Source organism: Polypterus senegalus, chromosome 6 (assembly GCF_016835505.1).
Source record: "Polypterus senegalus isolate Bchr_013 chromosome 6, ASM1683550v1, whole genome shotgun sequence".
NCBI lineage: Eukaryota > Metazoa > Chordata > Cladistia > Polypteriformes > Polypteridae > Polypterus > Polypterus senegalus.
In genome coordinates, this window is record NC_053159.1 from 107,743,778 (window position 1) to 107,762,377 (window position 18,600).

The 18,600-nt window shown below is 40.2% G+C and overlaps 1 protein-coding gene across 5 annotated transcripts in view; it reads right to left on the reverse strand.

Annotated features, from left to right (window-relative positions):
- Nucleotides 1-18,600, reverse strand: part of acaca (acetyl-CoA carboxylase alpha) — a 187,890-nt gene that overhangs the window by 26,829 nt on the left and 142,461 nt on the right. For all 5 annotated transcript variants that reach the window (XM_039756717.1, XM_039756721.1, XM_039756718.1 and 2 more), the window contains 7 exons: nt 17,460-17,603; nt 17,259-17,379; nt 14,211-14,307; nt 13,188-13,284; nt 11,307-11,442; nt 5,575-5,752; nt 5,050-5,162 (listed from right to left, as the gene is read on the reverse strand). In XM_039756717.1, the coding sequence (XP_039612651.1) occupies nt 5,050-5,162; nt 5,575-5,752; nt 11,307-11,442; nt 13,188-13,284; nt 14,211-14,307; nt 17,259-17,379; nt 17,460-17,603 (886 nt within the window). The remainder of the gene's footprint in view (nt 1-5,049; nt 5,163-5,574; nt 5,753-11,306; nt 11,443-13,187; nt 13,285-14,210; nt 14,308-17,258; nt 17,380-17,459; nt 17,604-18,600) is intronic.

Sequence of the window (18,600 nt, forward strand, 5' to 3'; positions counted from 1 at the left end):
TGGGAGGAAAATAGTTTTTTGTTTTTAATTGCTTGAGAAAAAAAAACAACTTTAAAAATAAAAAATAAATTAACAGACAATTTAGACTCACTAACGTACTTGTCTTGTATGTATGTTATCATCTAGTTGACACTCAGAACTGGCCAACTCTATTTAATTTCAAAAGCAACAGGCGCGCTGTGGTGGCGCTCAAACATAAAGAATGCTGGCAGTCACCTCCAGTTCCCCTCTGGTGGTCGATCCGAGTGTCAACTGGATGATAACATGTATACAAGACCGTACGATTATCCCCCACCCTACCCAGAAGGAGGTGGGTTATGGGCTGATTTCACCCAACAGTATTTTTAGTCGACCAATGAGAAACATGTGTACCAAGTTTCGTGAGAATCACTCTAGCCATTCGGACGTGATGCTGGAACATACATACACACATTGAATTTTATATACAGTGGTGTGAAAAACTGTTTGCCCCCTTCCTGATTTCTTATTCTTTTGCATGTTTGTCACACAAAATGTTTCTGATCATCAAACACATTTAACCAATAGTCAAATATAACACAAGTAAACACAAAATGCAGTTTTTAAATGATGGTTTTTATTATTTAGGGAGAAAAAAAATCCAAACCTACATGGCCCTGTGTGAAAAGTAATTGCCCCTTGTTAAAAATAACCTAACTGTGGTGTATCACACCTGAGTTCAATTTCCGTAGCCACCCCCAGGCCTGATTACTGCCACACCTGTTTCAATCAAGAAATCACTTAAATAGGAGCTGCCTGACACAGAGAAGTAGACCAAAAGCACCTCAAAAGCTAGACATCATGCCAAGATCCAAAGAAATTCAGGAACAAATGAGAACAGAAGTAATTGAGATCTATCAGTCTGGTAAAGGTTATAAAGCCATTTCTAAAGCTTTGGGACTCCAGTGAACCACAGTGAGAGCCATTATCCACAAATGGCAAAAACATGGAACAGTGGTGAACCTTCCCAGGAGTGGCCGGCCGACCAAAATTACCCCAAGAGCAGAGACGACTCATCCGAGAGGTCACAAAAGACCCCAGGACAACGTCTAAAGAACTGCAGGCCTCACTTGCCTCAATTAAGGTCAGTGTTCACGACTCCACCACAAGAAGAGACTGGGCAAAAACGGCCTGCATGGCAGATTTCCAAGACGCAAACCACTGTTAAGCAAAAAGAACATTAGGGCTCGTCTCAATTTTGCTAAGAAACATCTCAATGATTGCCAAGACTTTTGGGAAAATACCTTGTGGACTGATGAGACAAAAGTTGAACTTTTTGGAAGGCAAATGATCCGTTACATCTGGCATAAAAGGAACACAGCATTTCAGAAAAAGAACATCATACCAACAGTAAAATATGGTGGTGGTAGTGTGATGGTCTGGGGTTGTTTTGCTGCTTCAGGACCTGGAAGGCTTGCTGTGATAGACGGAACTATGAATTGTACTGTCTACCAAAAAATCCTGAAGGAGAATGTCCGGCCATCTGTTCGTCATCTCAAGCTGAAGTGATCTTGGGTGCTGCAACAGGACAATGACCCAAAACACACCAGCAAATCCACCTCTGAATGGCTGAAGAAAAACAAAATGAAGACTTTGGAGTGGCCTAGTCAAAGTCCTGACCTGAATCCAATTGAGATGCTATGGCATGACCTTAAAAGGCGGTTCATGCTAGAAAACCCTCAAATAAAGCTGAATTACAACAATTCTGCAAAGATGAGTGGGCCAAAATTCCTCCAGAGCGCTGTAAAAGACTCATTGCAAGTTATCGCAAACGCTTGATTGCAGTTATTGCTGCTAAGGGTGGCCCAACCAGTTATTAGGTTCAGGGGGCAATTACTTTTTCACACAGGGCCATGTAGGTTTGGATTTTTTCTCCTAAATAATAAAACCATCATTTAAAAACTGCATTTTGTGTTTACTTGTGTTATATTTGACTAATGGTTAAATGTGTTTGATGATCAGAAACATTTTGTGTGACAAAAATGCAAAAGAATAAGAAATCAGGAAGGGGGCAAATAGTTTTTCACACCACTGTATATAGATTTAGGACAACTAAATAAATATAAACTGCCCATCCTCTAGGTAAGTTTATAGTTTCACTTATTTTTAAGTTGACAATCCATCCACATTTCTATTATTTACAGGGCCATGACGAGTAGGACTGTGGGTGGGACGGCAAGTCAGTTTGTCATTGGGCACACTCAGGGACACCATCATGCTCATTCAAAGTGGACCAGTTCCAAGACCCTAAAACACACCTGTCCGAGATGTGGGATGATGCTGAACTACCTGGAGGGATTGTGGAAACTCCAAACATGCTTTGACGTGGCTGGGAACTGAAACCTGGAACTGTAAGGCAGCCAGCCATATTAGCTGTGGCATCGAAAAGGTAATAATTCATGAAATATTACTGATATTCTTGTGAATTTAATTAATTCTGGATATACATAAAAAAGCAAGTCGGCACGCAATGATGTAGGCAGTCATATTAACATAGAAGTACACATTTAAGTCTCAGTTTTTACCCATCAATAGCAACAGCCCATAATAATGTTTCCCTGTATTCTAGACTCTTCTGAGCCTTTACACCTTGGACTGATTAAAGTAGAAATGCTCCTTACAACACAACGAGCACAAAGAACCTGGCTAGGAACATTTCACAAGTAAAAGCAAAACTTTCCTGTGCTAACTTAAGTACAGACTTGACTTTAAAGTACAGAAAGTGAATTAATTCTGACATATCACATCATCACATAAAACGGAATTACATTTTTTTTTATACAATTGTTTCCACTTCTGCCAGATAGACATCATTACCCTGTGACTCCACCCTGGATATTGACGTTAGGGGAGGCTCATGATTTAGTGGTGCAGTGGTCAGTACGGCTGTCTCATGAGTCCACCGTCCTGGGTTAAGATTCCTCACCCAGCCAATGTCTCTGCAGTTTTCTACTTCTTCCCATGCTTGTTGTGTGTCTTTCTCCAGGTACTCCGATTTTCCTTTCACTAATCCACATATACGTGTTTTAGGTTGACTGAAGGCTCTCCCCTGTGACCCTGTATTCGGATTCAGCGGGTTAGAAAATGGATGGATGGATGGATGGATGAAGGCTCTTAAGTTGGTTCGAGTGTGTGAGTGAGAGGTCTCAGAGAACTAGCACCCCATCCAATGTTGGCTCTTGTTGAGACGATCCAACCCAGCAATGTTTGAAGTGGTTTTGAGAATGTTAGGAAGAACAACTTGTACTTGTACAACAGTCAATCAAGAGGGAATTATTTGATTGTTTTATTTGATATGGATGAATGGGAAGAATATTGAATAAGAAGCTTAGTATGAGCAGATAGACCTATCAGTTGTTTTTTGTGTACATGGCCTTAAAATGATCAGATGCATGCCCTTATCTAGTATAAACTATTACCTCAACAATTAAGGACATAAGCAACCATTGTTACATGACATGAAGACTGAAGTTACCTCGACTAAGTGCTTCATTCACTGTGTGAATACCGGTTTGATGAAAAGAGGCTTGTGAACGAGTCTGGAAAGTGCAATCTGCACTAAAAAGTATTGTATGTCTTCATACATGGCAGAGATGTAGACCATGAACGTGCCGGGACACAAAGACCAACCAGTCTGATGTAGGCTCACTAAGGCAGTCAACTTTATACCTTACACTCAAAGAGTTTGCAGAGCCTACTGCCTGCTGACAACATGTCAGCTTTCCTTCACCCGTGTGATTTTTAAAAAACAATTCCTACAGTTTCATTTCCCAGCAGACAATACACAACAGTTCAAGTCAAAGAAAAGACACCTACACTATAAGAAGAAATACACACAACAAGTTGGAAATTGGCCAGGAATGCAAACAAGCAGGCATGGATACTGAATAAAAGGATATTAATTTATTCTAATAGCCTGCCCCTGCAGTTCATTAATTAGAGAGGTAGACAGTCAAAGTTTTAACCAGATTTTTAGGAATAGCCTTCAAAGAAGGCAGAAGGAAACAATTTAAACCGGGGTGTCCACACTTTTTCGGCTTGCAAGCTACTTTTAAAATGACCAGGTCGAAATGATCTACCTACATTAAAAATGCTACATATATACATATATATATATACACACATATACTGTATATATATTCTTTCTCAGATCGCTTTTTGGAGGAAGTCAGTTTTGTAGTTTTTATGAACAGTTCGAAGGTGCCTTTCCACATTTTCCTTCTTTGGAATAGCAATGAGAGATTGACAGATCAGACAAACACGCATACATATATATATAAAAAAATATGTTGTTGTACCATCCATAACTGAATAACTTTTATGGCACAATAACAATTCAATACATTTATGGTCACTACAGTATTTGGATTTAATAATCTTCATGTGGGAAAAGGCTGACTCGAATAAATAAGTAGAGCCGAATAATGCAGTCAAGGAGCTTTTGAATTCAGCCGAGTGAAAAATGACGGCTGTCTGATTAACTGTGATTTTAGTTCCCTCTCCTTTCTCTTTCTCAGATCGCTTTTTGGCAGGACGTCAGTTTCGTAGTTTTTATGAACAGTATGAAAGTGCCTTTCCACATTTTCCTTCTTTGGAATAGCAATGATAGATTTACAGATCAGACAAACGCACTTCAATTGTGACATTGTGAGAAAAATATCCTGTTCCAATTCCATAACAAGCCCATTTTTAAATCCCTTCTTTAGTCAATATAAATTGGAAGGCTAACTAGATCGCTTAGATAGCCGGAGTTTTGCAGTTGCTCGTGCAGGATGACCAGTGTTTTAGAAGAAAAGAGATCTCAGACTGGCCACCTGTATGTCAATCAAGTGGCAAATGCCATGGGGAGAAAATATGATAGACTAACGTTTAAAAATTTTTTTTTTGAATGCAACGCGATCTACCTGCACTACCTTTGCGATCTACCGGTTGATCACGATCAACGCATTGAGCACCCCTGATTTAAACCATTATAGAACCATCGTACGTCACTGCACAATATATACATTAAGATGTGGTCAGTATACACACCAAGGCGCTCTGCTAGCTGGATGTACACCGTGTCTATACGTCTCATTGTCTTGACTAGGTCCTTCTTGCGAAATTTAATCTCCACAGTTCCCTCTGGTTCCAGAACACCACCCCTGTGGAAAAAGTGAAAAAAAACGTATTTTCTAAATTGTTAGAGATTTGTTAACTAAGGACCATTAAGCTCTTCAGCCAAACAGATGACCCGGAATTCACCTGACTCACACAAACCCTCACCATAAGCTCCCCTTAACATTGGATTAACTGAAACATATGATATGAACTGAAATCAGTTAGTGTTCTGACCAAACCAGCCAGAATACGCTGTCATAAGTCAGCACATACCTAGCCCTGCAAAGAATTTACTACAACTCTTTAAGAAGTGCTTTTCATACTGGAAACCTTGGGCTGGCCAGCCACCCCATGACCAAATATAATCAAATCAACATGGCAGACATTATATCAGCTTACATCATACTCACCTCATGAAAGTATATCCAAAAAGAACTGCTAATATTAAGTACGTACCTGCTGTCCTTATCAGCATACATCTCCATGTGCCGGGGATTGATGGTTGGGTCAATCACCACCCAGGATCCTCCTCTTAGCTCAGCTTGTGGTGGAATGTAGACTAGAACAGGTTGTCTATATTCTCGCAGACCATCCACAATGTATGCACCAAACTTCAGGATCTGATCATACATGTCTAACAGGAGAAAGAGAGGATCATCGTTACTAAAAAGTCAGACTGCCATTGAATGGGAACTTTACAGCAATGACCAGCAAGAAAATGGGCTGGAACCCAGAACAAAATATCAATTGAATGCAGAAGAGGCACGCTCCTCTTCTTGAACACCTAATTTTTTGATGTAATTAAACATATTCTTGGGAAACATAAATGTAAATTAAAAACATTTCACTATTGTCCAAGAAATCTGCTGTACATCAGTCAGGTGTAGTAGCAGTAGTAGATTACACATGTACAGTATATTGTACCGGAAATTGTTACTTGCGTGTCCAACAAAACTGTAACATGCCACAGAGGTCATTCCACTGTAGGCCCCACCAGCTCTGTACCAAATGTAGAATGTAACAGAAAGTAAGGAATGGAACACAAAGGTCTTGAGGAGATTCAGTTCCCAGACTTATCAATTCAACTCTTCTAATGGTGAGTTCAGTGGTCTAATATCTGCCTTCATATTTGCATAAATCAGCCTTGATGTAGTTTTACTTCATCTACAGTAGAGTTTATTGAAAGTTGAATAATAACACAACTATGCAGTAACAGGAATATTTTAGTAGCCTTTTTAGCTGTGTGCAATGCTAGGCTTAGATACTGAAAGGTCAAACTTGAAATTTAGGTCTATGGCTATTTTTAATTTATGTTTAACTGTATGATCTTCCATTGCACTAAATTATATGCTCAGTGCTGTGTGATGGGCTTCAGCATTCATGAGCCTATGTGCTAATGGATAGCACCTTCTTGACTTTAAGCTTGTTAAGCAACAATTCTAATCTTTGCAGTTTCTAAGCCAATGTTCCCTTCTAAATTTGTTCTGGTGTTAACCATTCTATGTGTGCTCCCAAAATGGATGCCCTTCTCACCCAGTTACTCTAGAACAGTAAGCTAATCATTTCATACAGGCAGGATCTGACGGAGAAAATTCTACTGGGATCAATGAGGCAGGCAATGAAGGGATTCTTAATACCCAAGTTGAAGGAATGAAAGAGTTCTGGAGAACACACTGGCACAGAGTGATCCAACACAAATTACACAAACCAGGGAACGCATCTGGAAAAGCTGATGAGCACAGAGGCATACACCACTTCATTTCCAACAAGCAAAGCAAGCGGTGCCAGCATAGAGAAGTACGAAAGAACACAACAGGATGGTAAGAGCCAAGGGTTAGGCCTAATGTTGGCACGAGCGAAGCTTAGTCAGGATTAACCAGGTTTACCAAACAAAAAAAGTTCAAAAACATTTATTTACAGATGTGGTTGTGGTAGCCTAGCACTCCCTCGAGAGCAGGTCTCTGTATTGCACCAGACACTGAAGGAATAGAAGGCCTTGAACTATACTAAATGAATTCAATAATGGATGGATGAACCTTGTAATAGATTGAGGCTACGCGAGCATTAGCTCCACCTTATTGGCTACTATGGCCCAGTCATCACTGAATGCTTAAGCCAACACAGCTTCTTTGAAAGGTATCTTGACACCACACTTAATGACAAGGGCACAAACTCATGTTTTCTGACCTCATCACTGCAGAGGGAAAGGCAGAAAGGAGGAGGAGGAGGAGAAGCAAGCTAGTGGAGAAGTCAGAGCAGGAAGCCATTTCGCCAGGGAGGCACCTTTCTAAGCGTAAGGGTGCAGTGAAGGGATGAGAAATTCTCCTGCAGAAGGAGCGTCTCTCTTCCCAGGCCTCATTTTGCATTCTGCCGAGTGCTTTGTGCCCAGGCAGGGACCTCAGTGTTAATTTCTAGTAAATTTTACGCTTCATGTCCTTGTGGTGCGGGTCACTGCTGCTTCTCCAAAATAAACCGCCTTCAAAATGACTGTTCTATCAAAATATTCCCAGACTCTTATAATTTAATTTTGCATTATGCTCAATAACCTTCCAGCAAGATTGAAAATGCGCAGAAAGTACATGGAAGACCATCACGGTTTCTTGATATGCCAGCTTTTTTTTTCTTTTTTTTTTACTGCTTAAATTAGACCTCCTAGGTCGACTAGTAAAGAGTTTTCTTTTACTAATGTCAATTTTCAGCCTAGCGAGAGCCGCCTCTAATCTTTTCCCACTCATTACACACAATTTCAAACTCGTTTGGCCAACACTGCAATTGGCTCCTAGCAGTGTGCTCACTGAGGGATGGCTGTAATTGTTTATTTTTTCCTGTTCTGCATTTTCTATGAATAATCAAAGCAGTGTTAAAGCAACTGGATCTGCCTGCTGCCTTCATGGCGCACTGTCCGCACACACCACCCAGTGCCACTTCTTTATTTATCCTTGAGCGGCTTGCTGCAGCTCCTTCGCTGGGCTACATTTACAAAACAAGTTGACAGATCCACTCTCTGCCAGCTACGGAGGTCAGTCTGCCTCTGAGTCCCAAGTAACCACAACCCTCCACCACATCGGGATGCTCCGACAGCCAATTTGCATATTCCCAACATGCTTGAAAAGAGTTTCAGGGAAAATTTGTATCAAATTCACCAGCTCATGAGGAGAGTGAAGGCACCTGGCTTTGCGACACAATACAACATGTTATGATCTCATCTGTCCATGTTAGTGGGATTATTGGTAAAATCGGTCAAGTAAAAGTAGTTTGTCATTTCTAAGGGGAGGAGTACAATGTGACTTCTCCTTAATGGTAGATTTAAAAAAAAAATCAAACACTGATGTACACATTCTCAGTTTATAAAAACTACAAAGCACACAGTTCCTCTCCCACAGTCCTCTCCTCACGTCCTTCTTTCTAGCTCTTCTGAAGGTTAACTTGACAGTTTTCATGTTACTTACAGTACCTAGCCACCTCTACTGCCCTCTAGCTGCCGTCAGCTAGCAACGCCTCACAAGAAGGTAGGCAGCTCCAGATGATTAAAAGGTCTGCTTCACCCGACTGCAGCAGCCACCTGGGTGCCATGCGGTGAAAATATCAAAAGGATTCTGGATACCCCCTGTGCAGGACAAGCAATTAACTATAATACATAAGGAAGGTCACATGGAATCCCATATCATGAATGTCCTAGCGTGTAATCAGCCGGTGTGACTAAAACTGCAAGTCTGCCAGCGCACAAAGGGAATGGCTGGAAGTGGAGTGCTAACAGTGTATAGATTGCAAGACATGGTTGGCCAGAGGACTGTAAAAGATGTTACAAAAAATGGGTTTTAATGGACAGCATTTCAGAGGAGTTCTAGTTTATTACGTTCTAATTCCTCTAATTCTATGCCATTAGAAATGTTTTTGAGCACCATCTTGTATTTCACCAAACATCGTGACCTGCACTCATCCAGGGAATGCCACTGAATAGGTCACTTAACAAATTGGACTAAGGGGTGGCACAGTTGTGCAGTGGTTAGCAGAGCTCCAGGGTTCTGGCGTTTAATCTTAGTTTGGTTGTTGTCTATTGGACGTTTCTCCCGGTGCCTCTGTTTTTCTTTATATACTCGATGTTTGTCACGTTGACTCTCAATTCTGAAATGGCTTCCTGTGGGTGTGTGCATGAGTGTGTCCCATCTAGGACTGATTTCTGCCTTGTGCTCGATGATTCCGAGACAGACACAGGACCCCTGCTGACTTTTGAAAAAAAAAACACCATGACATTCAACTGCTTAATCCAATTCAGGGTCGGCAAGGCAGAATAGGGCGCCAGTCCATCTCAGGGCAACGATACTTGTACAGATTTTTAAAAATATCTGAACATACTCACTTTAAGGCTCTTTATAACACACAAAAAACATGAAAAATTATAATGAAACATTTCTGATTCAACAGTTAAATATTTGTAGTTCGAGATATGCCTGCACATTGTTTTGCAGCATTTTTAACTAAAACAAATGTATGATTCTGAATGAAAGATCTGCAGTGGGCCGGCACCTTGCCTGGAGTTTGCTTCCTGCCTTGCGCCCTGTGTTGGCTGAGATTGGCTCCAGCAGACCCCCGTGACCCTATAGTTAGAATATAGGGGGTTAGATAATGGATGGATGGATAGATGAATGAAAGATAATTGGCTACCATTGTGACAAAAAGATACATTTAAATAAGCAGTCTGAACCAGTGCACCTGCAGTTACCCGCCTATCATAATGCGTTTACTCAAAGGTCTTAAACACGATGAGCTCTTCCAGAGTCGAGGGTTCATTAAGAGTGGCATTTGTAAGACACTGCAAAGAAAATAAAGCCTTGCGAACTGCACTGACTTTATAGTTCTGTGGTATCCCGCATATGGACCATCCTACTGCTATAAACTCCATGTTTACATTGTTTATTAAATATTTTTGTAAAATATAAAAAAAAAACATACTAATGTAATAGCATCACACATAATACATGTTTTAATACCACTTTCACATTGTCATGTAACTAAAAATCCGCCTTGTGGTGGTCACATAAGCTTTCATATGCACCATAACAATACTCTATTTTCAATTGATATACTATTGCTAGTGGTTTGATATGGAGAGTGTATGGCTAGTTTTAGTTCATATTTCGTAAGCATAACATTTGTGGAAAAAAAGAACCCGATGGACACGTAAAACTGATGACAACACTCAAGCTAAACTTGTTGGCTGCAATGGACCATGATGCAAAGCTGGTCAATGAGGCGGTAAATTATAGTGTCAATAGAAATACTGAACTATTAAAAACATCGGATAATGCAATCACAAGGTATTTTTCAGTGTAATGTACATATCAAATACATGCTTATTCCCTGTATTTGTGACAGATTACAGAGCCACGCTTACAGAACTGCTGTCCCATTTCATTCAGTTCGTGACTAGTTAAGTGGCTATTTGCGTTTGTTGTTTGCATTTTTTATTTTTGCAGTTACAAAAGCCATTAAACTTCCCAGGTATGACTTCAAGTAGCAGAAGAACTGAGTTTATGTCACAAAGATTCGTGCAAGCTGCTGATGTCAGTGAGTTTTCACAAGCATGGTTAATTCTGTAGATGATTCAATGACTTGTGTTAAGGATCAATTTTGACATCAGCAGTAGCTACTGCACAGTTAAAAGAGGAAAATATACAAAATACATGAGCTGAAATAACCTCTCAGAAGATAATATTGAAACAGTAAAGTATAAGTAACTGAGGTTGTGCAGAATGTAAGATGGATGATTTGGAAAATTTGCCAATGTTTATAATGGAAGTTTTAGAAATTTCAAAAATGTGCACAGCACTGTCTATTTAGGTATCCCAACAAAAACTGAACTTTCCAAACAAATTTCCTTTGAAGAATAAGCTAAGTCTAGTGTAAGCCAAGTTACTTTGTGCAGACAGACAAACAGACAAGCATGACAGAGACGGTAGGTGCTTTCTGTATTCCATTTGAATGCTCCTGAAAGGACATTCCAGCAGTGCAAGCAAAAAGCTTTTTTAAGGGGGCTCAAAAAGGAATGTCCTATTCTGAGCATTGTTACATAATCAATGTAAAGTATCAGGGTTTGGACTCTGCTGGATACTATATAGAGTTTGAGTCCACAACCTACAAATCTCTCTCATCTTAAGTTTTCTCCAAACTCACTAAACACTCATTACCTTTCATTCCCCCAGAAAAGCCTCTCCAGTTGGCAAACACCATAAGGGGCAGACCTTCCCGATTGAAATCTTTGATGGCTTGAGCAGTCTTGAAGGCTGAATCTGGAAACCACACCTGGCCGGCCTGCTGGATGATCTGAGAATGACAGACAGAAAGAGGAGACAGCAAAAAAAGTAAGGTAATGAGACACCCAAAAATCAGACACGGATGAAGCCACAGGGGAAAAAGGCCTACTGCCTCCCAGGTCAACTCTCCCAGACTTTCATTTGATGATACTAAACACAGGGCGATTCACAACAATCTGAACACTTTCAAAAATGTATTATTCAGCAACTAAATACAGTATAATATGAACATATAGTATGCACCAAATGTAGAAATGCCTGTCATTTTTCCCCAGACTTTGTCACTGGAGAAAATGAAGGAATGCATTGTGGCTGTTGCGTCAAACATTCCAATCAAATCACACTGAATTTTATTTGTCACATGCAAATTATACATAGAGTACAGTATGTGGTAAAATGCTTAGTTGCTAAAGTCAATGACTGTGCATCTAAGAAGAATATGAAAGGACAATAACAATAATACATGATATATTTATATCAATAAATAAATGTATAATACATTTATACATGTATTTATAATACATTTTCAATACCAAAAACCATTACTACAATCTCTATATAAAATCCTACACTGTCTGTCCGCTTTCACGAGAGAACTAATTAACGGATTTAGATCGGGCTTTTTTGTATAATTTGCTTGAACATTCCGGTTGTTTTGCCATCTCTCTCATTCAAGTATCATAGTTTGCTTGCAGTACCGATTTACTAACGCAAATGCAAGGGAGACACAGCAGACCTTTTGGGGATGGGGGGGGCCCTCCTCGCACGCTACACCCTCAGAGCGTACCTTACCTCTGCAAAGCTAGCGAACAAAAAGAACTACTTAATGGATTTAAATCATTTTTTTCTATAATTTGCTTGAACATTCTGGTTGATTTTGCGACTTCTCTCATCGCGCGAAGAACCACAGTTCGCTTGCTGGAGCGATATATTTGCACTAATCTGAGACAGAGGCTGCGAGTCGAGGGGAGGGGGAAGCGTAATGTCAGGAGTAGGGAGCCGGGCATGGCTCTCCTCACTCACGCGCCAGCCTCCGTTCATTATATCTCAGCGTTTTGGAGGGTACCTTGCCTCCGCTTAGCTAGTGATACCTGATTTTTTTATTGATTTTTAAAGTTTGTCCTGTTTCACTACTACGTGGGCGGTGCTAGTTTTAAATACATGATAAATAACAACTAAATAAATAACCTGATAACTGAATGTAAGACAGTTAACAATTGGATGTCATGTATTTATAGACATTTTTCTTATTTGAGCTGTGGATGGACTGTTATAAAAAGCTCCCTCTCAGACCTGCACCTCAAGCAGCAGTACCGTTTAACTAACTGCAGCACGAAAAAGAGGCCGTTGTTTGGATGCCTGGTGTCACTGATAATTTTCTTAGCCCGGGTCTAACATTGCTTGGTGCAGATGTCCTGGACGTTAGGGAGCGCACACCCAGCCATGACATATTACAAACGGTTTTCGGATGAATTAGACTACAGGATCACTGTGACATAATAGATACATATTGAGCATTTATACGATTAAGAAAAAAACTGAAGAGTTCCTTTAAAAACCGGTTTAGACTACATGTTCAAGTGAGAGTTATGGACTAATACATTTTTGAAAGTGTTCAGTTCTTTTGGAATCAGCCTGTAGCAAGAAAGGAGGATGATCCTCTGAGAAGAACCCTCTAGCAATTGTGTCAGCTCTGCATGTAGAGTTTGCTGAAGACCCACTTACTTTTTCATTGCAATTTGCCAATCAGCATACCTTTGCCTCAGAGTCCAGGTTTGCTGGGTCCGCTGGGATCGACAGTTCCACTGACCTCGTTTCTACGGCAACCACTCCAGTAGGTATTCCACCAAGCCTACAATTGAGCCACAGCATCCATGAAATGAGTTTCTGTGCAAAAAGCAACGCTGGAAAGCACAGAAATAAAGACCAACAGGTACTAATTGTTTTGAATTGCTTGATATGATGGATGGCCTGTTTGTACAAAAAGCATCAAATACAGTTGACGGTCATGGGGCTGCAGCTGCCTATTGCACTGTTAACAGAGGCACATATTTGGTGTCAATAGTGAGTGGTATAATTAGCCAAGAATGTAGTCTGGATCAGTTGTTTGTAAATGTTTATTCTGTATGAGAATTTAATAATTCAGACAGATTGGTTTAGTTTAGGGTAGTGTGGAGAAAATTCTGATCCACAGATACTGAGTGCCAGAATGCCAGAATGAGAGAATAGAGAGGAAAACACACCACCAGGACCAAACAGGCCAAGGGAGCTTCCAATCTTAAATTAACAATGGTGGTTTTTCTGTAAAGAAAGCATTTCACTCTTTAGGTGCAGTACGAGAAGAGAGAACATGTTAATAATCCATTAGGACCAGGAAAAGTGATTCGATATTTAAATGAAGTAGAAAGAAACTAAATGAATTAACTTTTAAAGAAGACGTTTTTAAGGAGTAGTTACCTTAAAAGAATCAAACACTTGCTGAGGATCTTTCATTCTTTAGATATTAAAGCAGAGCTAAAAAGAACTTTTTCAAGCACAGGGATATTGTGAAAATCAATAGGAGATCCCTGAATGGCTAATCACTATGGGAAGCAATTCATATGAGAACAATGGGAATGAGAGATTCAAGTGGATTTTCACGATTATGGTGCCGTTTGGAAAACAAACCCAAGGATAAGGCCGCTTTGTGCTTAAGAGGTACCTGGTGGTCTACTGCCTTGCATAGAATTCATAGAGATTATATATTTTAAGTGTAACGGCTGAGTTAGCTCTTTATACCTGGCTCTGCCCACAATCACCGTCTGTGCCCATGGTTGCATGATTTCCAAAAATGAGCCATGGTCAAAGAAGCCGCTTATCCACTGGCCTTTCTGATCTGCACATTTAAAAGATAGAGAGAAAGACCTTAAGGTTAGTTTCACATCACACAGTTTGGCTTTCAGAACAAGTAGCTTTCAAGATGCAAGACAGTGGGATCTGCCACTTTTGTTAAAGCTATGGAAAGGAAATCCCAAAATGCATCGACCCTCCAGGAAGCTCCACTGCTTTAATCCTCGAGAAAACCAAGCTTGACACAGGCTTTTAAAACTGAGAACAAAGGTGAACCCAACAAGAAGTCAGGATTCAATTCCGGGAACTTTTTTTTTTTTTTCGTCAGCCCCAACTTGTAATTACTATGTTCAATAAACCAGGCTGCCACGACCCGCAGTAAAATATGACCATCAATTCCAGTATTATCTCATAATCGAGCTGCTGGCCAATTGCAGAGATGCCGCACTCGTGAGAGACTTCACAATGAGAAATATCACACTGCTGGCTTCTGCAATGAATTACTTTAACTTTTCACCTCAAGATATCTGCTTGAACTTATCACCGCGAATCATCTGCTTTTTTTTTCTTTTAACTACATACACTAAATTAAAATGTGAAGTCACTCCATTCAAAATTTTGCTGTTGCAGCAATTGTGAGATGAAGAAAAAGGATAAAACTGACCTTAAAAATTATGATATGTATGCATACATACATATATATAAATACTGCATATACATGTATATAATATTTCAATATCTCGCTATACACACGTGGACAAAATTGTTGGTACCCTTCAGTCAATGAAAGAAAAACTCACAATGGTCACAGAAATAACTTTAATCTGACAAAAGTAATAATAAATAAAAATTCTATGAAATTTAACTAATAAAAGTAAGACATTGATTTTCAACCATGCTTCAACAGAATTATTTAAAAAAATAAACTCATGAAACAGGCCTGGACAAAAATGATGGTACCCCTAACTTAATATTTTGTTGCACAACCTTTTGAGGCAATCACTGCAATCAAACGATTCCTGTAACTGTCAATGAGACTTCTGCACTTCTCAGCAGGTATTTTGGCCCACTCCTCATGAGCAAACTGCTCCAGTTGTCTCAGGTTTGAAGGGTGCCTTTTCCAGACGGCATGTTTCAGCTCTTTCCAAAGATGCTCAATAGGATTGAGGTCAGGGCTCATAGAAGGCCACTTTAGAATAGTCCAATGTTTTCCTCTTAGCCATTCTTGGGTGTTTTAGCTGTGTGTTTTGGGTCATTGTCCTGTTGCAAGACCCATGACCTGCGACTGAGACCAAGCTTTCTGACACTGGCCAGCACATTTCTCTCTAGAATCCCTTGATAGTCTTGAGATTTCATTGTACCCTGCACAGATTCAAGACACCCTGTGCCAGATGCAGCAAAGCAGCCCCAGAACATAACAGAGCCTCCTCCATGTTTCACAGAAGGGACAGTGTTCTTTTCTTGATATGCTTCATTTTTCCGTCTGTGAACATAGAGCTGATGTGCCTTGGCAAAAAGTTCAATTTTTGTCTCATCTGTCCATAGGACATTCTCCCAGAATCTTTGTGGCTTGTCCACATGTAGTTTGGCAAATTCCAGTCTGGCTTATGATTTGTTTTCAACAATGGTGTCCTCCTTGGTCGTCTCCCATGAAGTCCACTTTGGCTCAAACAACGACGGATGGTGCGATCTGACACTGATGTTCCTTGAGCTTGAAGTTCACCTTGGATCTCTTTAGAAGTTTTTCTGGGCTCTTTTGTTACCATTCGTATTATCCGTCTCTTTGATTTGTCATCAATTTTCCTCCTGCGTCCACATCCAGGGAGGTTGGCTACAGTCCCATGGATCTTAAATTTCTGAATAATATGTGCAACTGTAGTCACAGGAACATCAAGCTGCTTCGAGATGGTCTTATAGCCTTTACCTTTGACATGCTTGTCTATAATTTTCTTTCTAATCTCCTGAGACAACTCTTTCCTTCGCTTCCTCTGGTCCATGTTGAGTGTGGTACACACCATGTCACCAAACAACACAGTGACTACCTGGAGCCCTATATATAGGTCCACTGACTGATTACAAGATTGTAGACACCTGTGATGCTAATTAGTGGACACACCTTGGATTAACATGTCCCTTTGGTCACATTATTTTCAGTCTTTTCTAGGGGTACCATCATTTTTGTCCAGGCCTGTTTCATGAGTTTATTTTTTTAAATAATTCTGTTGAAGCATGGTTGAAAATCAATGTCTGACTTTTATTTGTTAAATTTCATAGAATTTTTATTTATTATTACTTTTGTCAGATTAAAGTTATTTCTGTGACCATTGTGAGTTTTTCTTTCATTGACTGAAGGGTACCAACAATTTTGTCCACGTGTGTATATCAAAAGTATTCAGCTCAGATGTCTCCTAGTCTTGTGCAACAGACGCCACCTCACAGCACAAGTGAGATACAACCAAACACCATGCCACCTGCATCAGCCATACAGTCATGGGAAAGTCCCAGCATTCCGATGCCGCCAGCACCCCAAACACCAGTATGAAGTGGTACTCTGAGCATGACCTTTCACACAAGATATTCACAGAGGTGGAGCCATGCCTGGGATCAGTGAATTGTGTAGTCACTTGGCAGCAGGCCTGTGAAGTGGACCATTGTCAGAAGGCTGCTCTGTTATGGTAGATCTGAGACCAGACAAAGGTGCAATCTGCTTAGCATCTGGCTTCAGTCAGAAGTCACTTCTAATACCTGTGGCTGTGGATTTAGTATATGTGTAAATTGGAGTGCAGTGTCCCCAGTGACAACCAAGAAGAAAAAATTACCTTGTATACCACCCCTATATCTTTCAGTTAAAAATCGACTGTTTTGTTAGATTTGTTGTTGTGCTACAAATTCTGGGTGGTGCTTATAGGGAGCTCTGCAATACCATATGCCAATCGTCTTCACTATAGGGTAAGAAATACAGACATAGGTTTCCTAGGAGCAAAGATGAATTCTTACTTTGACTCGGCCGTCCTGCCAGCATCCAACGAGGGTCATAAGGAGCCTTGGTAGGGACAAAGTCCACTGATCTCTCAATGGGGTCTTGCGGTGTCAAGATGGGAACTGGACTAGAGGTACACTGGAGGAAAGAGAAGAATTGTCATTTCACGCCCTTCACCATGTAAAGGGAGACTTCATAAAGAAATGACACAAGCTCACCTTAGGCATGTATGAGAGCCACAGAAGTAGTGTATAAACACCCTCAAAGTCATCACACACTGTGCTGTGAGTTACTCCATTATTGTGCATTATCTGAATCCCACCTAGCTGGTTGTTGGATGTGTAGACTTCTCGTCCCAAAACCTGCAAAGATGTTATGCAGTGGTCAGCAGTAATATAAGGAGTAGCAAAAGTCTAACTAGAGCTCACAAAATGGAATAGAAAGACAGTGATATTGATATCCAAAGGGTTCATTCATGACAGCTTCTCTTGAGATAAGTAACAGAATATTAACAGTTCCACTTGTATTAAAACAAAAACGCTAAATATGGCAGTAAGTACTAATCCATTTGTTTCAAATACAAAAGTTCACAAATTTATAAATGGAGACTCTAAAAAAATCCACATACTGTGTTACAATTTTGTGAACAAAGATCCCTTGAATAATTTATTTTCTCCACTCCTCCTCCTCCTCTTTCTTTGTCTTGCGCTATTCTTCGCCTACTACCCCACACAACTCCTTCTTGTCTCCATGAACTCCTTCTGATGGTTTTACTGCTTAGAATGATGTTGGGCTGTCCAAGTCCATTGTGAAAAGGACAGTAGAGCTAGCTGTCCTAGTCGGAGCTACAGTACAGTACTTCTAAAGTATTGACACTGAGATGCATACGCTGAACACAGGCTGGAGTCACCATGGTGATCACCTCACCTTGCTGTTTAACATGAGATCTGCTCATCTCACATCTTGGGCTACAGGCAATTACTTGGAGCTAGCTTAGAAAAGATCTTTATCTGAGGTGTTCAGTAGAACAGTAAAGCAATCTTATATTGTGTTTAAAAATACTGGCCAAATCCTTCATTCTCCATTCTCCTGGCGTGACTTTGCTGCTGCTGTTTCTCACTGCCAGCCTTTCATAACCCCTTTCCTTTTTGATTTGTTAAATAATTTCTCTGCTAACTTCTCACCTAAATTCTTTACATAGGTAATGTGCAGACATTACTTCTCTTTCCAAAATACTTCTCTGCTCCAGGTCTGTTGGCACGCATAGGGAAATGTTCAAGAGATTATGGAAGGTGATATGTTGATAATATTAATTTTTTCCTTCATGTTATTCTCCCAACAGAATTATTTCCACTTTCC